The 21,545-nt window shown below is 38.1% G+C and overlaps 2 protein-coding genes across 2 annotated transcripts in view; one reads left to right on the top strand and one right to left on the bottom strand.

Annotated features, from left to right (window-relative positions):
* The window catches only part of LOC306870393 (E3 ubiquitin-protein ligase RNF43-like), a 107,258-nt gene extending 93,258 nt beyond the window's left edge, over window positions 1–14,000 (top strand). Inside the window, exons 3-9 of the mRNA XM_079417630.1 lie at window positions 5,755–5,829; window positions 6,506–6,640; window positions 7,339–7,440; window positions 7,772–7,942; window positions 8,083–8,200; window positions 8,573–10,138; window positions 11,015–14,000. Of these exons, the coding sequence (XP_079273756.1) occupies window positions 5,755–5,829; window positions 6,506–6,640; window positions 7,339–7,440; window positions 7,772–7,942; window positions 8,083–8,200; window positions 8,573–10,138; window positions 11,015–11,040 (2,193 nt within the window). The 3' untranslated portion in view covers window positions 11,041–14,000. The remainder of the gene's footprint in view (window positions 1–5,754; window positions 5,830–6,505; window positions 6,641–7,338; window positions 7,441–7,771; window positions 7,943–8,082; window positions 8,201–8,572; window positions 10,139–11,014) is intronic.
* Window positions 14,001–14,565: 565 nt separating this feature from the next.
* Window positions 14,566–21,545, bottom strand: part of hpda (4-hydroxyphenylpyruvate dioxygenase a) — a 9,155-nt gene continuing 2,175 nt past the window's right edge. The window contains exons 4-14 of the mRNA XM_079416800.1: window positions 21,191–21,295; window positions 20,700–20,742; window positions 20,403–20,485; window positions 19,599–19,688; window positions 19,415–19,521; window positions 19,162–19,239; window positions 18,912–19,074; window positions 16,734–16,805; window positions 16,512–16,634; window positions 16,290–16,406; window positions 14,566–14,791 (exon numbers count right to left, since the gene is read on the bottom strand). Coding sequence (XP_079272926.1) covers window positions 14,672–14,791; window positions 16,290–16,406; window positions 16,512–16,634; window positions 16,734–16,805; window positions 18,912–19,074; window positions 19,162–19,239; window positions 19,415–19,521; window positions 19,599–19,688; window positions 20,403–20,485; window positions 20,700–20,742; window positions 21,191–21,295 — 1,101 coding nt within the window. The 3' untranslated portion in view covers window positions 14,566–14,671. The remainder of the gene's footprint in view (window positions 14,792–16,289; window positions 16,407–16,511; window positions 16,635–16,733; window positions 16,806–18,911; window positions 19,075–19,161; window positions 19,240–19,414; window positions 19,522–19,598; window positions 19,689–20,402; window positions 20,486–20,699; window positions 20,743–21,190; window positions 21,296–21,545) is intronic.

Raw genomic sequence — 21,545 nt, 5'->3', positions numbered from 1 at the left:
AGTAAAAAGTACATTGTTTACTGTGTTGCACATGTAAATAGCATAAATCAGCCATGCAAATTCATCTACCATGGTATAATCGATGTAACGACTGCCTTTCCAGCTCTCTTTAACGTGTTTAAATCCATTCCACAGATTTTCCCTCAATCAGCACAGAAGATGTGAGAAAGCTTGCAGATCTTCTGTGTAGGCCGGGTTATTAGCGCTCCAGTACTTTGGGTAGATGGGATTCACGGGTCTTATGGAATAACAGGATACGGATCAAAACAGGAATGTTTTCATGTGGCAAATGAAAGCACAGGAAGAAGCGTCTAATTAAGCTGGCGCTCAGAGCCCAAGGACACGCTGGAAACTCCTCACTCATGCTTCATATCACCGTTTACCCTGTCACAGATCATGCTCACGTAGAACACTTCACCGCTGGAAACCTGTCCAGATTTTAAACATGCAGTGTTACATGGAGTATTTGGCTCTGCTTTGATTTTGGGTCTGCTTCTGAAAAAAAAGCTTTTTCGTTACCTGTATAAAAGACACCTGTTCACACACTCAATCAATCAGACTCCAACCTCTCCACTGTGGGCAAGACCAAAGAGCTGTCTAAGGACACTAGGGACAAAATTGTAGACCTGCACAAGGCTGGGATGGGCTACAGGACAATAGGCAAACAGCTTGGTGAGAAGGCAACAACTGTTGCCACAATTATTAGAAAAGGGAAGAAATTCAAGATGACTGTCAATCTCCCTCAGACTGGGGCTCCATGCAAGATCTCGCCTCGTGGAGTATCAACGATCCTGAGAAAGGTGAGGGATCAGCCTAGAATTTAAAATCCAGCCGCGCGCAAGGTCCCCCTGCTCAAGCCAGCACATGTCCAGGCCCATCTGAAGTTTGCCAAAGACCATCTGGATGATCCAGAGGAGGCATGGGAGAAAGTCATGTGGTCAGATGAGACCAAAATATAACTTTTTGGTATAAACTCCACTCGCTGTGTTTGGAGGAAGGAGGAGGATGAGTACAATCCCAAGAACACCATCCCAACAGTAAAACATGGGGGTGGAAACATCATGCTTTGGGGGTGCTTTTCTGCAAAGGGGACAGGACGACTGCACCGTATTGAGGGGAGGATGGATGGGGCCATGTATTGTGAGATTTTGGGCAACAACCTCCTTAGACTTCAACAACCAAGAACTACAGGAAACGTCTGACCTCTGTAACTGTAAACAAAGGTTTCTGTACCAAATATTAAGTTATATTTTTCTATTGTATCAAATACTTATTTCATGCAATAAAATGGAAATTAATTATTCAAAAATCATACAATGAGATCATACAAAGATTTTTTTTATATATATTCTGTCTCTCACAGTTGAGGCGTACCTATGATGAAAATTACAGATCTCTCCATTCTTTGTAAGTGGGAAAACTTGAAAAAAAAAGTAAATCGGCCCAATATTGAGATTGGTGTCTGGATGCCAGTAAGACGTTACCGTCAGGCTACTGTAGTAGATCATTTCTGCAATGTGAAGGTATTACAGTAGATGACTGAGTTTCATTCTTTGTGTGTGGCTTACTTTAATCATGGGAGGTTATCTGAGGGAATCTATCCGAGGGTTTTGTCTCTCCGGTGTTGGACGGGCTCCCTTCCCCTGCGGGCTGGAAATAAACCAACAGCTCTCAGAACAAGGGATCAAGCTGAATTAACAAATATCCATTTATGTAGATGATAGAGGGATGATTGTTTAGTGCGATCGAATGAACCGTCGAGTGATTAAATGAAGAGAAAGAAAGAGACGATGAGGAGGGGCATCTAATTATGATTTATAATTTTATGATTTAATCATTTCTTACATTTATCTCACCAACCGCCTTTAATGTCTGTTTAAATGAATCATTCACGCAAATATTTTGTCATTATTTACTCACCCTCATGTTCCAAACCTGTGTTTTTCACAATGTATTTTTCTGTTCATTGTATGTCAGGCTTGAAAAGGGACAAAAACGCACTAAATAAATGCCTAGTTATGTACCATATTTGAGTTCAGAGACACATGAACTATATTTATGATACATTTATGGTAGTTTTATGTAATTTTAGTGCTTGACAGCCTCTGGTCACTGTCTGCTTTCATTGTACAGTAAAGAACAGTGTGAACTGTGAACTCCATTCATTTTGTCCATAGGGAAATAGATTTTTAACAATACATTATAAATTGTAAAGGGGTCATATGATGCGATCTGATTGTGCATAGATAAGATCCCTGAAGTTGCAAAGACTTAAGTCTCAAAACCAAAGAAATATTCTTTAACAAAGTTAAGACTCTGCCACGCCCCCCTAAAACGGCTCATTCAAACACGCCCCACATGTCTACATCACGGTGTGGAAATATTTGCGTAAGGGTCACATCACCGTGGAGTCAGCTGTTTTAACCGCAGCTTGTGTACTGCAAACACATACGAGCATCATCACTGTGTCTGTCACGTGACTCTGTTCCCCTCTCGGGCTTGAACTGATGGTAAAACTAAGGACATTATCAACTGTCTGTACATTTATTTTGAAAGCTGAAACTCGTGATTATGGAAAGGCAACTGTGCCAGGCAACTGTGATTGGCCAATCACAATGCACTGTGCCAGTTGGCCAATCAGAGCAGACTGTGCTTATCGGAAGGAGGGGCTTTGTAGAAAACGACGCGTTTGAGAGAGACAGGGCATAGAGAACCTACAATAATGTACAGTATTTGAAAAATAATGATTTTTTTTTTACATTAAAGCATGTCAACATATTCTGTTACACCAAATACACAAAATAATGATCTTTAAAAAAGCATCATATGGCCCCTTTAAAGACAGACCTACTGTGATCTCAGAGTTTGTTAATCAATGGTAGACGCTTTTGTTGAAGCTATCAGTTTGCATTTTCAACTTATTTTTTAAAAAACTGTTTAACGGAGGAAGTCCTGGTTAAAAACTACATTACCCACAATTCTGCAGTGAAAGCTCCACCAATCAGAGAATCTCAAGGAAATATGTAATCAACATCTTTGAATCAATAGTTTTATATTTCTCTAGTTTTTAATTCAGTTGTCATTCGCAATGCTTCATGGGATTGTAGTTCTTTTCAGTTCACAGTCTTGTATCTTTGTCTTTTAGTCTGATTTTCAATCATTTTTTGCTTCTAATCTAAATTTTTAATCGGATTCTCTTCGTATCTGGTTGGTTTGGTTCAACTCTTTATCAAACACCTTTTAAAATACCTAAGGGGAAGAAAATTAATGAGGAAAATACTTCTAGAACCAATGCTGCTGAAAAGGTAGACAGCACTAATGCAATCAAATGCTTTTTTAGCTGAACTATTTTTTATACAACTTTTTATTTTTTAACTATATTGGCTTCTATCTTGTCAGTTCTTGTTATTCCAAATACACATACACACATCAGCTATCATGAGCTTATATCCCATATCAAACACACCGCTCACTGCTGCTCCGCCTCTTCCTGCTCCATCCGGCCAATCAGCTGAAAGCAGACCGGTAGCACAGACTCTCACACACACTTCTGTAAGACGCATTACACTCCACACACATCTGAACCCTCTCATTAACCCTGCAGTTGAGACTAAACTCACACTTAACAAGTTTCTACAGATTTCTCACACACTGAGCCAGTAATCTGAACGCTGTTGGTTCTTATAGAAAACACTGATGATTTCCGTGTGCATGCTCGGTTAAAACTGTTAACTGTGTGTGTGTGTGTGTGTGTGTGTGTGTAGCTATCAGGCTAATGACAGGTCTGTGATTGTACTTCCTGTCTCTGAAGAGTCCGCCTGCAGCCATGAGGCTGTTATTAAACCTTTAACACACAGCACAGTCTGTGTCCAGAATTACATTTAGAGCATTACCTTTTTTACCACAGTTTCTTATCATTATAATGTATCTGTCATTTATGGAGGAAACTTAAATGTCACAGCATCAGTTGAATTTTACCATTTCATAATGCACTTCGGGGGTTTTTTCTGTAGTTACCGTAACATCGTGAATTGGTGATTTTCATATTTGATGCATCAGGCATTTATGGCTCTTATAGTCTGATATAGTGAGAATATAGAGATAAACACCTCAATTTAATTCAGAGGTCCAAACTGAGCAAAAATATGCATTTTGGTGCAGATCCTGTTGTTTATATGGCCAAAAAGCAAGATGGAAATTCTGGTTGATTATAAATCAATGAGATCTTTATAATAGCATATACTAAAATGATCTAAATATCACCGGTCACTATATCTCCAGTAATAGGTCTTAGTAAGATGAGATTTAAATGAGCCAAACATATAATGCAGTGCAATCCAATGCTGATTGAGAGATGAAGAAATAAACGCTCCTCAGAAGATGTGAGATGTTTTGGAGGCTCACTGAGGAACAGAGAGAGTAAAGCTTCTGGAAACAAACGCTCCTCAACAGATCCTGATGATCAGATTTGAGACACACTGATTTTTAAATGATTAATGGAGAATCAAGTAAAGCTATATTATTCTGACGTTTACTTCAAAATCAGTAAAGATTTGACAGCAAGAAGACACGCTATGCTGTACAATTAAACTAAAAGGCCTTTTTACTTGCTAAAATAAACACTAAACTATCAATCAGACGACAGAAGGCATGCAGTAGATTGTGTGCAGCAGGTTTTTCACCAAACTTGTGATTATGTTGATAAATTAGACTAAGCAAAACTTATCACCATGTTGCTAGGTTTTTTTTGTGTGCACTTCCTGTGGCATTCTGGGTACTTTATTACACTCTTTTGTTTAATGAGTTTCCTTCAGTGTGCATCTGTGGTATTTTTGTCACCTGTTTTCTGGTCCAGCAGGTGAAAATGGTGCGTCTGATCACCCAGTAATTGCACACTTCACAACACACATGATTTGAGTAATCATTCACGTCTGGAGCACACTGTCAAGTTTAATTAGAGTTTGGGTTTCTTCAAATCACTAACCTTCAGTCTAATTTACAGTAATAGCAATGTTTGACTTTGCAAGCACTGCTAATCATATTCGCTCAATCACTTTACCACGGCTAAACGCACACACACGATCATTGTCTGAAACGCAGCAGTATACTTTCCTGCAGCTCATACTGTGACCTTTGACCTTTGAACTCTCAGCAGTTGGGCAGGAAATAGACCTTTGGTGAGTTATTGGTCATTGTTTGGAGAGAATTCCCTCCTAATCGCACAAGAAGCGCATCTATCTTGAAAGACGGGGTGGGTTTGGCACAGTGGAAGGAAGTACTAGTGTTTTTGTAGTATATGAACTTTTTCTTCTCTAAAGTGTTGAAGTCTTAACTGAAGCCTTCAGGAGTTTATACTCTACTGATAATTCATCACAATAATGTGTATGTTTATCACCTAGTTAGTTGTTTGCTAATTTAAGTAAACTTAAACTCCTAATTTGAAGTAATAAGGCAACAATAGTGCTTTGGTACAGAGGACAGACCCAACTGGATGAATTTAAAAGGTGCATTTCATTGTTTGTTGGTCTCTACTGACTTTATATGTGTCGTAGTCTCTTAAAATGACTTAGGAATTTGGTAAGAAGTTATTTAATGTGCAGACTTTCACTTTAGCACATACTGTCTCTCTCACAGGGGTCAGAAACAGTGCTGAATTGCATAATAGCAGTGTCTCCATATGTGCTAGGATTGCCATCTGCTGGCTCGTGGGATTTCTACAGCACAACTAAAGCTCTGTCTCTTTGTGTCTCTCAGGCTCGTCTGGCTCTTCAGAGAGGTGCTCAGGCGGTCATCTTTGACATCACAGATGATCCCGGTGCTGCTCAGGAGGTCAGTATGTGTGTCCCTTGTAATAATAGACCTTGGTAGCCATAGTTTCTGCCAGCTTTTTTTTTTTTTTTTAAATCAAAGTAAATTAACATGGGTTCTCCTTCAATCAATGTATTTTTAATTTTTGATTTATTTTTTTTAATTCTATTTGATTTATTATTATTATTATTTATTGTTTGTTTTTTAGTTTTGAAAGACACTTGCAGATAAAAGCAACATATCACATCACTAAATCTAAAAATAAAAACAGAGAATCTCCTTCAATCGTTTTTTTTTTATATATAATTTTTATTCATTATTATTTATTTATTTGAAGACAGTTGCAGAAAAAGCTAATTATCAGTTTTAACAATCTCCAAATCAAAACATGGGATGTCCTTCAGTCCAATATTTTTATTGTTTTTATTATATTTTATTTATTATTTATTGTATTTTGCTTTTTTTTTTAATAATTTATATTATGGTATTTTTTTATTTTATTTTTGTAAGACAATTGCAGGTAAAAGCAACTTATTGCAATTTTAAAAATCACTCTAGTAACTGAAGTGTTTTGGCAGATTGCTACCATTGTGAATTTGAAAACATTTTGTTTCTAGGGCACGTAGATCAAAATACATTTTATTCCAAACATCCCATTTCGTATTTAGACACTTTGTCCTTTGTCTTTTACACGCAGCTGCGTGATTCAGGTTTGTTGCCTCGTCCAGTGGTGCTGGTGAAGTCATTAGATGCAGAAGAACTGATGGGACTCGTCAATAAAAACGAAGAAGCCATGGTGGTCATAGACATCATGATGGAGACTCAAAAATGGGTAAGTAATCGTATCCACATTTAATTGATGTCTTTTAATTTCTAAGCTTTACTGTTTCAGTCTTCCTGCTGAAAACAACAGTTTAAACCAGCATGAGTTTACATGGCTGGTAGTGTTGGGTCAGCTGACTGACCAGTATGTTTAGGCCTAGTTTAAGTGTTGGGGTTGGAACTAGAAAATAGTTTAGAAATGTGGTAAGCACTGTTGGTTTAACAGGAACAATGTTGATCCTGTATTATCACCGTTATAGCTGTCTTATGTGCCTGAAAATATTAGCTAGTAAGGCCAGTCAACCAGTATGGTCCCTCTGGAGATGCTGGTTGGCCAAGATAGTCTTCTGCTAGTTAATAGATGACAACATCTAAAAGCCACATACAACATACATACATAAAAAAAAAATGTAACTGGGGCAGTATCCTGTTAAAGGTATACCTTTGTACCTTATTTACCCCTAAAGTGTATATTAATATATTAAAATAACATTAGTTATTTAGAAATGGTGCTGCCTCAGTGACAGCTTTTGTAACCAACCATCCTGGTCTTTTCAAAGGGGATTGTTTCATTTGTGTCAAAAATTTGCTTTAACTTAAAGTGTTTTTGGGATAGCGCTTTCTACCTGTTTATTGGGTTAAAATCCATTAGTTGGTGGTTTTAGGACATGACACTCAAGCTTCACTCTTCGTATGTTGTGTACACAGCCTCACTATGATGTTGGCATCCTGTTGACTGTGGCTCTGGTTGTGTTGGCCATCATCATGATCTTTGCACTACGCTTCCGCTGCAGGTCTAACAGAACCTGGGTAAGAAAACACAACACACATTATACCTGGAGTGGTCCTGAAGAGCCACAGTCCTGCAGTTTTGCTCCAGCCTTCATAAAAATTCACCTGCCTCTGTAGCTTTCTAGTAAACCTTGGACCTTGATCCAAGTTTTTTTTTTTTAACTCTGCAGGACTGTGAAGTTGGCCACCCTTGCATTATATACCAGTGCAGTCTACATTTACTTTGTCTTGATTGTAACTTTTCCATTGCATCGTTTTACTCCTCTCCTGTTCTGCATGATCATAACTTATCGTTTTGACTTCTAAATTCACTTTAGAAATCTCATCATCATTTTTTTTCAACTCCCAGGACTCTGTGCACCAGCAGACTATGCGTGCCATCAGCAGGTTGGAAACGCGCACATATAGCTCTCAGGGTTTCTCTAGCTCCCAGCGTTCTCGTGGGGCTGCAGGGTCAAACAGCAGCTCCAATTCCAGCCCAATCTGTGCCATCTGTCTTGAGGAATTCATGGATGGCCAGGTAGGAGACGAAAAGAACAAAAAAGCTTATATGATTTAGAAGAGGGGCGAGAAAAACCAACAAACCCAGACAGGAAAAGGACCACTTTTGTATTGAGGCACACCAATTGTACATTTAATATTACATTTTCTCTCTGCCAGGAATTGAGAATCATCTCCTGTGCTCATGAGTTCCATAAGGAGTGTGTCGACCCCTGGCTCCTACAACACCGTACCTGCCCACTGTGCATGCACAACATCATGGGTAAACAGCCTCAGGGTACATATATATTTCTCCAATAACATTATTATAGAGCCTCCGAGGCAGCACTGTATTGAAATTCCTCTTCTTTATCATATGCTTCCTAAATATGAACACATCCAGTTTAATAAGATGCCCAAACCTGTGTGACTTTCTTCTGAGGAACACAAAAGGTAAAAGGGTTCAGTGTTGTTTGGACCCCAATGTTCTTCAAAATGTCTTTCAATGTTCTAAGGAAGAAGGTCATAATAGGTTTGGTAAGACCTGAAGCAGGATTTAATTTGCTCAGAGCCAAAGCCTGAACATACCCTTAACTCTAGTTCTTGATTTTCAAGTTGTTTTCAAGAACCAAATGTTTTCAAACTAAATTCACCATCTATCCCCCATTAGGTTCAGATCTGGCATCCCATCAGCCCCAAAGAAGTCGAATGCCACCCCCTCCACTTGAGAACAGTCAAGCCTTCCTCCTTCCCCATCACTTTTCGAACCAACACCCTTATCCCCAGCACCACGTTCCCTTTTCTCTGCGGCATCATTATCCCCGTAACCCCTCTGGACCTTTACCCCAATTGGGCCACTATGGCAACTCTCCCCCTCTTCATCCACGGACTCTCCGTTGCTTTCCCAGCAGACCGTTGGGTGCTAGCTGTGCATATCACTTGGCTCCGGATGCCCATCACGGATATCCGCACAGGACAGCCGGGCACGGGTGTCGCACCGGGGGGCATCACTATGCGGCCCCCAGAAGGTCGTGTCAACGGTGTCCTGGAGGACCTTTGCGGAACGCTTCGGGTTCTCGGATGCATCATGTAGCATCGTCCGCAAACCATGCAACTCATCATCACCTGCCACGTGGAGGAGGCTCGCACAGTCGCCAGGATGACGGCAGCTGCTCGGGAGGGAGTTACCATACGGAGCGTAGCGGTTACCTTGCAGACGGACCGGCCAGCGATTCCAGCTCCGGATCGTGCCATGGCTCGTCCAGTGACTCTGTATTGAACTGTACGGACATCAGCCTGCAGGGTGTCTATGGCAGCTGGTCCACTTTTCGTAGCTCTCTCAGCAGCGATTACGATCCATTTGTCTACTGCGGACCGGGCAAAGCTCCACGCAGAGGGAGCATGGAGGCCACGCAAAGGCCTCGTTCCCTGGACTCGGTAGTGAACCGAACTGGGGGTGGTAGTGGCGGTGATGCCGGTGCCATTTGCCCGGAAGAACAACAGCAACAGATGGCTGTGTTCAGTCACGTTCACTATCACAGGCATAGACACCACTATTACGAGGACGGAGAACTCAGTAAAGGGCCCGGCCGAGGCTCTGATGAGGATCAGGGGGCCACGTCCTCAGCCGCGGCAGCAATCGGGCCTTGTCTCGTAACTAAAGATAAAGACTCCGAGTGTCAGGTACAGGACCAGTCTTGCCACTGCCCCAAAACAGACCTCAGTTCAAGGAGGGTTGAGGATAGAGACCCGGACCCTGTTTCCTCCTCAGGTGCCTCCGTGATCCTTCCCTCTCATCCTTTAACCTCTCCGTCCCCACCATGTTGCCACAGAGGCCCAGGGTGGACAACCGGTCGGAAAACAGCTGGCTGTCCATTGGAAGTACCTTCACCGATTGTTCACTTCCATCAAAACTTGGACCTTCAGGATGATTGTAGCATTCATATCCACTACGGACAGGGAGCGGGAAGCTACTGCTGCACACCTCCGCCAGACATGGCCCCCACGCTGCTGCCAGTGCCCCTGATCTTGGACTCGACAGGTATGACTGACTGGCCGTGCTGTAGTGGTGCACATGTGGTGTGGCAGAAGCAGGTGCAGCAGGACCATTCAGAGCCTCAGCTCCTGGGACCCACTTCTGGAATGGACAGACCCCTGTGTAGGGCCCATCATGGCCCAGGGGATGAACTTCCCATGGACATCTGTCTGTACTGTCAAACTCTACACAATAGTCAGGGTGAGTATGTCTGACTGTAGTGCTCCACTATAGAGTACTGCTGGAATGAGTCCTAATAAGGCTGATGATACACAGGGCAACTTTTTGAGCAATGTTGCTGGGCAGCTTTGGTTAATGTTGCCATCCACGGGCAACCAGGTGAGAGACAGGGCCCACAACCGATCTTAAAGTATCTAGATATAAATTTGTTACCCATTCTCAGTGGGAAAGAGCCCAAGCAACATTGTTCAAAAAAGTTGCCTGGCAAAATTGCTCAAAAAGTTACATTTTTGGACTACATTTTCTATTGTGTGGCAGTCAGTTATTTTTTGGTGAAATGCCTGAAATAAGGTCTATGATTACCACAGGCTCAACATATTTTCACAATGTATTCTTCTACATAATATACACCATTATTACGACTCATGTTTTTTAAGCTTTTACACATCTTGTCAAACAGGTAAACTTATCTACTCAATAGTCTACTTTTAAAGCCTTGTTGTATTTATAGTCACATTCCCACAAACTATTCCAACTCAAACTTTCCAACTTGTAGATTTTTAAGATGGAATGAAGTGTCGGAAACTTAGTGATGAAGTTGAAGTCACGCAACTTTGGTGTAATTCATGTATATCCTAAATTTTAGCTTTTTTTAGAAAAATATATAAGAATCATAAACTTTTGTTTATCACAAAGATTATTTTTTGCAGTAGCCCAAAAGCCAACTGAAGAAACCTATTGTCTTTTTTAGGGAACTAGGGTGATGGGGTTGGTGTATAAAATTCTCTATTGCTGGTTATAGCCTGAATGTACACAGCTGATTTTCAGTTTTAATTAACTGTCCCTTCAATTTAATGAGTTTTACATGGAAACATGTTGGGTTTTTTTTCTTCACAGGGTCAGAGGAAGAGTCAGGTGTTTGAGAAAACTCTTCATCCAAAACTCCTCACGCTGCTACACAAGAGCCAAAATGGACAAAACTCTTTGGCGATCTCTCGCTGTCTCTTTTGCTCACATGTTGAGTCTTCCGGATAATTCCAAACATCATCTGCAATATCAAACTGAATTACTCAAACCTCAGATTTCATTCTCACAAATAATTCAGCAGTCACTGACGATTAGATGGGTTTTCCAAATAACTCTTCAGCTCTGTTACTAGCACCTTTCTAATGTCCAGAACAAGTCATTCTTGGTACTTTACCCAATATGGTCCAAATGCGACTTTTCATAGACAAACAATTGGTATTAATTCAGGCAGTTATCAAAGGATCTGAAAGATGCGTATGAGATTGAGTATGGTTTCTTCCTTTCCTTTGGTTTAAAACAGGATTCAGTTAGTATCTTCTCTTGTAAACCAGTCTCCTTGATGATCTTCATGAAAACCCTTCAAGGTATAAACATGTCTTTCCGTATTCCATTGAGATTTAGACTAGGCGTATGTCCTTTATGCAAGTACGTAGACGCTTCTAGCTACACAAGCTTGGTTGTCATTGGTTGTCAACAGTAATTTTTCTCTTTCAGGTTAACTACTATCATGGCGGAATTCTGTTTACAACAGCTACCTGATTAACATAAAATGAAGGTATCGTTATTCCTTGAAGACTGAGATACGAAGCATGTACAACGAAACCAAGAGCTTGCAATGCATCGGCTGTGCACTTACTTCTGTGTTTGCGTGCTTGCATAAAGTATGTTTCATTAATTCACTGAGCCTACTGGCTAATTTTTAACTACCTAGTCATTGCGATGCTACCCGCCTCTTCCATTTCATTTCTAGTTTTTTAACTGTGTTGGGCTACGTTCAAGCATCTGGCCTGGTTTTCCAGCACTACCTCAGATAACCAATCAGAAAGTCCTGTTAGCGAGACGGTACTTCAAAGGTACTTGTGCGTTGGCTTCTCGTTACCTCTGACAGATATTAACTCAGAGGAACGATAGGGGAGCTTTACTCTATATCATCTATCCTTGGAAAGGAGCATTTCATTGAGGTTTCAGGTCTTGGTTTTTTTAATTCAGAAATGGCAGCTGTTATTTACAAATGTTTGTGTCTTCATTTATTAATTTTGCTCGTCGAAACTGAATGAATTGACTGAATATATTTAGGGAAAGTTGTGAAGATTTTTTTTTTGCTTTTTGTTTCATTACTTTGGTCTGTTAAGCCTGTAATGTGTTCGGGCTGAGAAGGACTACATTTCCCAGAATGCTGTGCTTTCACCTCTGTGACTCTCATGTTCCCTTAAAGGGACGCGACATTTCAAAGAAACCGACCAGCATACAAGCTTACCAAAAGTGCCTCTGAAACCCATGAAATGAACACTTCATGAAGTTTATACATACGTTTATGTAGCCTGCTGTCATGTTCCTGGCAATACCAGCTGACACACAAAACTTGAGTTGACTCGATGCATATTGCCTGCAAGCATAGTTATACTCTGTTACCCAGAAATGTCTGTTGTCATATAATGTAAAATCCAACCTTAAAAGGTATGGTCTGGGTTCAAAACAAGCTAAAACATGTGACATGCTGGAAGTAAACCCTTCCCTTAGTTTGTAAAAAATATCCGATGCAGATCTGAACCTGTACCATTCCTTTAAGTAAAGAAAAGGAAACACTGGAAATCTTGCCATGACAAACACCTGAATGTTTTTTTTTGTTTGTTTTTTGTCAGTAAATGGTCAAACTGGTCAAAGGTCTTGATCCTTTGAACCACAAACACCTCCCATGAGTCTTTTTGGCTTCATACCGTCACATGCTGATTTTCATCAAAATGAGGCTGAATCCCAAATGAAAATATATGCAAGACAAAATATAGTAAATCCCAGTATAGGGTTTCCTCATGCAGGGTTCCCACACCTTAAGACCAATGACTTTTCTCGTTGTCATCGTAAAGATTTTAAAGTCATTTTATAGAGATTACACTCAGAAAGAGAAACTTCCAGTCTATTAAAGATTTTAAAGCCGTGCATAATTTTGACTGAAATGTTATTATTTTTCATAACTGCTTTAGGCCTGAAAATCATGTTTTTTAATTGACCTTGTGTTTCCAATACTTTGTGTGGGAACCCTGTTAAGTTCAGATACTTAGATGCATCTAGACAGTCATTTGTTCACTTTTTCGTCAACCAAAGATAAGAATTATCCGATATTTTCATTAAGTGCAGTGAATTTTGTAAGTAATTTTGGTAATTAAATCCTTATGATTTTCTTTTAAATCAATATAGTACGTAAGCACCTTTACGATTACGTACCACAGATTACGGAAGATCTGCTTTGCACTTCCATGTTGGCATCCGTCTCATACAGATTCACTCGTAAAACTCTTGGCTTTTTATAGAAAGGATGCAAACAGCACTTTGCCTTGGGAAAAACAAAATCTGCATGTGATTCAAGAAAGGAAACAAAACAATCGAAGCACTATGTAGCTACCAGTTCTACGTCAATCAAACCAAACAGTGAGGATGATTTAATTTTCTCTACCATCGGTCCTTTGTGTTGGTCGTCAATTATGTCTGTATTGTTCATACGCTCTCTTTTCCACAAAAAATTAATTAAAACTGCCTTTTTTAATAGAGCTAAATCCCTTCAGAAATCAAGGGATATGCCAGTATATGTTCAATATTTTGTGTAAAAAAAAAAAAAGACAGACAAAACAGTTATAAGATAAAGTGTTGTATTTTATATATAATAGAACATTTCAATATGGTTAATGTCACTAATATATTTATTTACTAATATATTTATCCATTTTTGTCCAGGTCTGAGAAAATTTGTAAAAATGTTATTTTCTCACTTTTGGAATGATATTCTTTATGAAGCGTACAGCTGCCATCATAGATGTATAAACCTGGCATCATTCCGATTATATACAAATAAATTATTTTGAAATAAAAATACAGAGAATGTGGTGTTCATTTTATTTGATTTAATATAAAATTGCACACACACACACACACACGGCAAGTAATTATGAAAATTAATTTAAAAAAATTATTTAATGTTATTTTTCTTTTTATCTTAGTAAAATATTCTTTTTATCTTAAATATTATGTATGAGTAGTTAATAGTAACTTTTTTGTCTGAAGGAAGGGACTCGAGCCATATCCAATAAATAAATAAAAACTTGAGTCAACTTTTAAAAAACTACCTACAAAACATTTTTCCCAACTTCAAAAGTTGTTCATTTTTAAAAGTTATATTGGTTGTTCACCCAAACACGATCAAACTTCCTCAGCAAGTATATTAAATTTTATTGAAAGTTAAATTAGTGGTTGAATAAACTACTATTCTAACTTTAACGAGAGACCAACATATTAAGCCAGACCACCTCAGCACAGGCAATAACCACTTACATTTTCTGCAGAAAAATATTTCAAGTTTTTTTCAATCCCATTTGACTCTGAAAGTGGATGTGGCAGATGAACAAATAAGAAAATGATATACAGTTCTTATATTAAATGTCTTTATTGTAGTCCTGGACATTTTTAATTGATGGTGTCATATTATTTCATGCCAGCATGAGGCCAGAGTAAATCACCTTAATGCAGTTGTGTGTGTTAGTAAAAGGCCTTCGGGACGCCCTGGGTCTCTGGTGTGAGAACCGTGAGGTTTCCTCTGGCGTCCTGGTCTTTCTCAATGGCCTCGAACAGAGATTTGAAGTTTCCAGCTCCAAAACCCTAGTGGATAAGAAGTAACCAAGTTCCCCTTAATAATAAACATACTGAGTACTAACATTGTTTTCAGCGATGTGCAACCTGTATATATATATCTGCTAACATCTCAAAAAATATGTTTTAGAGTTTCATTGTCCTTTAACAACAGACTAGTCTTTTGGATTTGATCTGTTAATGTCATTGGGTACATATACTTGCCCTGTTTTACAGTTTGAACACCACAGAGGAAACACCTTAGTGTGATTCAGATAGAAATGTCTTGTCTTTAGGCATTTCCTTCACTTCACAAGCTTTAAAAAGCCCCTAATAAAACTATGAGCCTGTTCAAACATGTTTTGTCAGAGATATACAGTGCCTTGCGAAAGTATTCACACCCTTTAATTTTTTTTCAGCTTTTTTTCCTCAATGTTTGTGTCAAGCCACACATCTGAGGAAGAGTTCAGAAAAAAAAACAATTCTGCTTCATCGAATGGTCACATAAGCATGTAGGGTTTCAGCGGCAGGGACCGAGGGACTCATCAGAGTAGAAGAAAAGCTCAATGCACCAAAATATTGAGAGCCTTAATGAAAACCCAGTCCAGAGCATTCAGAACCTCAGACTGGGCAGAAGGTTTACCTTCCAACAGGACAGTGACCCTAAGCACACAGCAAGAGTGGCCCAGCCACAGCCTGGTCATGAACCCAATCAAATATTTCTGGAGAAACCTGAAAATGTGCATCTGCCCCCATCCAACATGACAGAGCTTGAGAGGTGAAGAGGTGAGGAGACAAATGGCAGATAATTGCCAAATGTTGATGAGCAAAGCTTGTCTCATCAAACAAAAAAGACTTGAGGCTATAAAGGTACTTCAGCTAAATATTTAGTTAAGGGTATGAATACTTCATTTGAGTACTTATTTGAGTTTTTTATTATTTTTAATAAATTTACGAAGTTGTGACAATTCTGTTTTTGCTTCGTCACAGAATGATGTGGTTTTGTGTAGATTGATGTGGGGAAAAAAAGTAATTTAAAGCAGTTTAACATAAGGCAGCAACATAACAAAATGTGAAAAAAATGAAGGGGTATGATACATTCTCAGGGCACTGTATTTCATCAGTATGACTGCGTTTTCGGCTCAAGGTCTGTATTTAAAGTCACACCAGAGGTGTTCAGCTGAGATCAGGACTTTGCTTTCTGCAGACCAGTCAAGTTCTTCCACACTGACTCAATCAATCATGTCTTTCTGAACCGTGTCTTATACACAGAGGCACTGTCATATTAGACTAGAAAAGGGTTCTGCCAAAACTGTTGCAATAAAATTAGAAGCACGTAATTCCCTAGAATATCACAATTGCGATTTATGAAGTCCAATTCTGAGAGGAAAAAAGAGGGACCATTTTCTTAGTTGCGAGCTAATATCTCGCAATTCTGAGAAAAAAGTCAAATGACCTTTTTTTAATTCAGTGGCAAAAACGGGCTTCCATATTAAGCCTGGATGAATGAGGTCAAACACACACTCACAGAGTGGTTATTTCTCTGGATGACCTCCAGGAAGAGCGTCGGTCTGTCCTGCACGGGTTTGGTGAAGATCTGTAGCAGGTAACCTTTATCGTCATAGTCTACTAAGATTTTTAACTCCTGCATTGGATAAAAGAACGAATGCATTTGAAAAATGCATTAGAAAAAGCATTCAAATGTGTATATTTATTGAACAGAATGCACTGTCATATTGCTTTCTCTGACCTGCAGTGTTTTTAGGTCCTCCTTCACCTTGATCTTGGCCGTCTTGAGATTCTGCCGTAGGATGTCGTAGTAATTATCAGGTGCAGCCAGGAAATCCAACCCTCGAGCTCGGAGGTTCACAATCTGATTCATCAGGAAAGAGTTCAAGGTTTTGTATTTGACTTTATTGTAGTCTCATAGGAATGAATCATATTGAGATGAGCTGTGAGTTTTGAACCGTACAGCTTGGATGATGTTGGAGGTGTTTAGAGCGATGTGCTGCACTCCGGGTCCTCCATTGTAGTCAATATACTCCTTTACAAACAACAAGAGGAAATTATGGAGGTAAGACAGATGTTTATTATACAGGTGCATCTAAAAAAATTAGAATATCTTGAAAAAGTTCTTTTTTTTTTTATTGTAACTTATTTCAAAAAGTGAAACTTTCATATATTCTAGATTCATTACATATAAAGTAAAACATTTCAAATTTTTTTGTTTTAATTTTGATGATTAGAGCTTACAGCTCATGAAAGTCAAAAATCAGTATCTCAAAATATTAGAATATTTACATTTGAGCTTCATTAAATGACAATCCCTACAGTATAAATTCTGGGTATCTCTTGTTCTTTGAAACCACAATAATGGGGAACATAACAGATTGAGTGCATAAATGAACATACTTTAAAGAACTTGAACTTTGAACATTTTGCAAATCCTTTTTTTTGATTGATCGTAGGAAATATTCTAATATTTTGAGATACTGGATTTTTGACTTTCATGAGCTGTAAGCTCTAATCATCAAAATTAAAACAAAACACTTTTGAAAAGTTTTACTTTACATGTAATGAATCTAGAATATATAAAGTTTCACTTTTTGAAATAAGTTACAATAAAAAAAATACTTTTTCCACGATATTCTAATTTTTTGAGATGCACCTATAGATTTCAATGTTTTAGCCAAAGGTGAAGTGTATCACAATTGTAGTAATTATTTTGACTTGACAAAGCCAACAGTGATCGAAGCTTCTTCTTCTTCTGAGACCAAATTTAGTCAGTGTCTCCTCCAAGAGTTTTCGAGCTATAACCACCAAACTTGGGTCAGACCTTAAGATTTGTCTGACTCTGGTTGCTATATCTTTTCTAACTGATCGGAGTTAAGATTTTATTAAAGAGGCATTCAAATCTTCAAAAAGTCCCATAGACTTTCATTAAGGGGTGTCAAAACTTTTGAACAAATATCACGTCTAAAGTATTTAAGCTGTCTGTCACTAGCGAAGCTTAAAGACTATCCTAGGACTACATGCCAAATCATGTTAGCAACATGCTAATTAATCCTAGTAATATGCTAATCATACTAGCGATGTTTAATCATGTTAAAGCATGTTAGCAATGTGCTAAATCATGCTAGCAGCATATTAATTCATGCTATCAACATGCTAAAACATGTTAGCAACTTGCTTAAACGTTTTAGCAATGTGTTGCAACAGGAACATCTTAAAAATTGCTTTTCAAAGTCATTTTAAACTTTCAAACAAGAATTCATCAAGCCAGCATAAAACTTTACTCATCTAGTAATTATGCTGCTTCTAGTGTGGAATTAACAAACATCATAAAATGTAAATCTGAAATGTTATAAGCTTGAAGATTTGAACACTGGAAGTAAAAAATCTAAGAAGACATAAATATCAGTTGTGTGTAGTAAAAAAAAAAAAAAAAACATTTGTTTTATAATTATTAAAATATTCTTTTGTTGTTTTATGGTGGTTTTATAGTGCAACTGTAATTTACAAAAGCAGCCTAATATATTTATGTCTTCATTTTTATAGAGTTAAATTAAACTTAAAATCATGGTTAAGATATAATTAACTAAAATAAAACATTAAAAAGTTAAATAAAATAGCGTTTAACTGTAATAAAATAAATTTACCAAATTTTAAAAATCTGCTAATTTCTAGGACAAATTAAATTTTAATTTTGTTTAACTTAATGCACTAAAATAACTAAAATGGCTAAGAATAAAAACTACGTAGAATTGTTTTTTTTATATATATACTAAAAATGACAAAAATATGCAAACATTTAAATAAAATCAAAATGAACTGGAAATTATAAAAAAAGATTCAAAATACTAATAAAAATGTTAATGCTGTTTATAATAATAATAATAATAATTAATTATGAGACACATAGATAAAATGTTAAATTGCTGTTAAAATCACCATATTTTACAAATAATATAATATTATGGCCACGTCGTGCAACTTAAACATAACTTTAAAAATATATATGTGTATATATAAATAAAACATCTACTGGGGTTTTCTCAGGGGTGAATATTTTACGTTAAGTGTTTCGGCTGATGAAAAAAGTTTTCGACTGAAATATGTATGCAAGAAGTTCTGAATTTGCTGGAGGAACCTGGATTTGTGATTTCTTTTTCCCCATGGCTGGTTCATTAATGGGCATCTTGATGGTTTCCTCATAATTGGTGACTACGATGGACCTGAGAGCGCTGTATTCGGTGTGGATCTGCTTATCATCGATGGACCAGAACCTGTGGAACATCAGACACTTCTGATACCTGCAGAAAAAGGCAGATCGCGTTATTTGCCAGTGACATTTCCTCGAATCTGTTCCTTCATTTGTTTGTTGGACGTGTGACCCTCACCAGTCAGAAACTGGCACCATTTTATCATCTGGCTGGTTTCCCACAATGTGATCGATGAAGCGTAAATGTCCCGGCGGCCTTAGCAAGACAAAAAAAGGAAGTTTAATGCTTTTGAAAGCTGAAATATATTATTTATGCCTAATTGCATGCATTTTTGGGTTGTGAAATGTCATAAATTAGGCAAGCGTTTGCATATCAGTATGTTTCTGGCCTAAGACTTGATTTGAGTGAATTTCCCAGTAAAACCACTCACAGTTTTGCTAACAGAGGGTCTCTGAACAGTGGCTCTTTGTATCCTGGCAGAAACAGACCTTTATATGGCCCCATGGACTCCACAAACGTGTGTGTCGTGTCTCCGTACTGCAAAACATCGCATCTCCAGCTCAAGCATTTAATGTAAGAGGATGTGTGTCTGGGTAAAACTCTTGCTGACTTACCGTCTGAATTACAGCGTATTTGGCTTTGCCACCTGAATCCTGCTCGACCCACGGCTCTTTGACGATCACCGCTCCTCTCTCTTTGGCTTTCTGCGAACACAGACACACTTCTATTCCAAAGTCCCTTCAAGGCAAATCAGTTCAGTGTGTGCAGTTATTTTTGAGGTGATGATTGTGTTCAGAGTGGAATGCTAACTGGCTGTGAACTGAATAGAAAACACTGTACTGCCTACTTAAAAAGGGCAATAGTATGCATTATGCAATGAAAATTATTTTTATCTTATTCCATGTTTTCTAGTTTTGTTTTGTTTTGCTTTGCTTTAGTTTTTTTGTGTTGTTCTTGTGTATCCTGTGTATTATTGAAAATACATTCTACATTCCGCACATCTATTAAATGCACGTCCTTCAGAGCGCGCAGTTTTCTAACGTATTTACTTTAACTTGTTAGGTAATATCAATGATATGACGTTTCAGATGCGTCTGAAATGACAAAAATATATACATATATTTAATTATTTGATCAAAATTATTGCTAGGGACAGTTTGGTAGTCGCTGGATATTGGTAGGGACACGTCCCTATAGCGTCCCACCCTAATTCTCTGTGTGTTACTGAGAACAAATGCTGGATCTGAATTGTCTGTGTGAAATTCTGCAAAATAATATTTTGACATGATAACTGGACACCCTCACTGAATTAACCGTGCAACATTATAAACATTATTAGAGTGAATTATGTAACATACTACTGAAACCCTGCACAACAGTATCAGTATTATATATGAAGAGTATTAAATATGATTTACCTTGACTAAAAAGTCACAGTCCTCTACTTGAAATGCCACGTCTTTCACTCCGTCTCCATGTTTCATGAGATGCTCGCCCATTTCTGTGGAGAGACGCTGGTGAGCACTTGAACCAGGCTCATTTTTAACCCAGAGTTAATATTTCATTGTTATTCCATGCTTTTAAGATGAATTCTGAATTGATAATTCTTATTTTCTTAATGCAATATATAATGTGTTAGGTTTATTAAAGCACTATTATGTGGCCTGTTTTTTCTTTACACAAGAATGTTTAAAATTAATTGAAACAGTTCATACCTTCATTCCCAGGGTTCAGAGCGGACTCAAAGACGAAGATTATCTGGGAAAAGAACAGGTACATTTGACTCTGTGAGGTGTTTCTGAAGTCATTTTAGGACATGTATATTAAAGTATATTCACACACACACACACACACATGTTGGTTTTTGTGGTTTATGGGGACTCTCCATAGGCGTAATGGTTTTTATACTGAACAAGCTGTGTGTGCTATTGCCCTACACCAACCCTACACCTAAACTTAGCCCTCACAGGAGACTTTGTGCATTTTTAGATTTTCAAAAAAACACCATTTAGTATGTTTTTTAAGCCTTTTGAATTACGGGGACATAGGCAGTATCCTCATAAACCACCTTCATATTGTAATACCTCTGTCATACCCATGTCATTATACAAATTTGTGTCCTCATAAACCACATAAACATGCACACACACACACACACACACACGCACACACACACACACACACACACACTCACACACACACACACCTTGTCCTGTCTGATGGCGTGAGACACCACGTCTCTGCTTCCTGTCTCCAGACCTTTATACGCCAGCGGCTCGAAGCCAAACTTATCACAGTAAAACACAGCAGCCTACAGCAATAACAACATGAACAGGTGCTTACTGCATGTCTTCAAGTCCATTGTAATGATAGGGAGTTTTTATAAGCTACAAAGCAAAATAATTAAAAAATGAATACATAAAAATCAAATAGCTGTTAGAACAAATGAATAAAAGGAATTTGTTTGTGCTGAAAAAAAAAAAACCCTGAAAACAACACTGCATAAATAGTTTTTTTGAAGTTGTAATTAAAACAAATATAATCTCATATGGAAAAAATAA

Source organism: Barbus barbus (genome assembly GCF_936440315.1).
Source record: "Barbus barbus genome assembly, chromosome: 5".
Taxonomy (NCBI): domain Eukaryota; kingdom Metazoa; phylum Chordata; class Actinopteri; order Cypriniformes; family Cyprinidae; genus Barbus; species Barbus barbus.
Note: the sequence above shows the minus strand (reverse complement) of the source record. Positions and strands in the feature narration are given on the sequence as shown.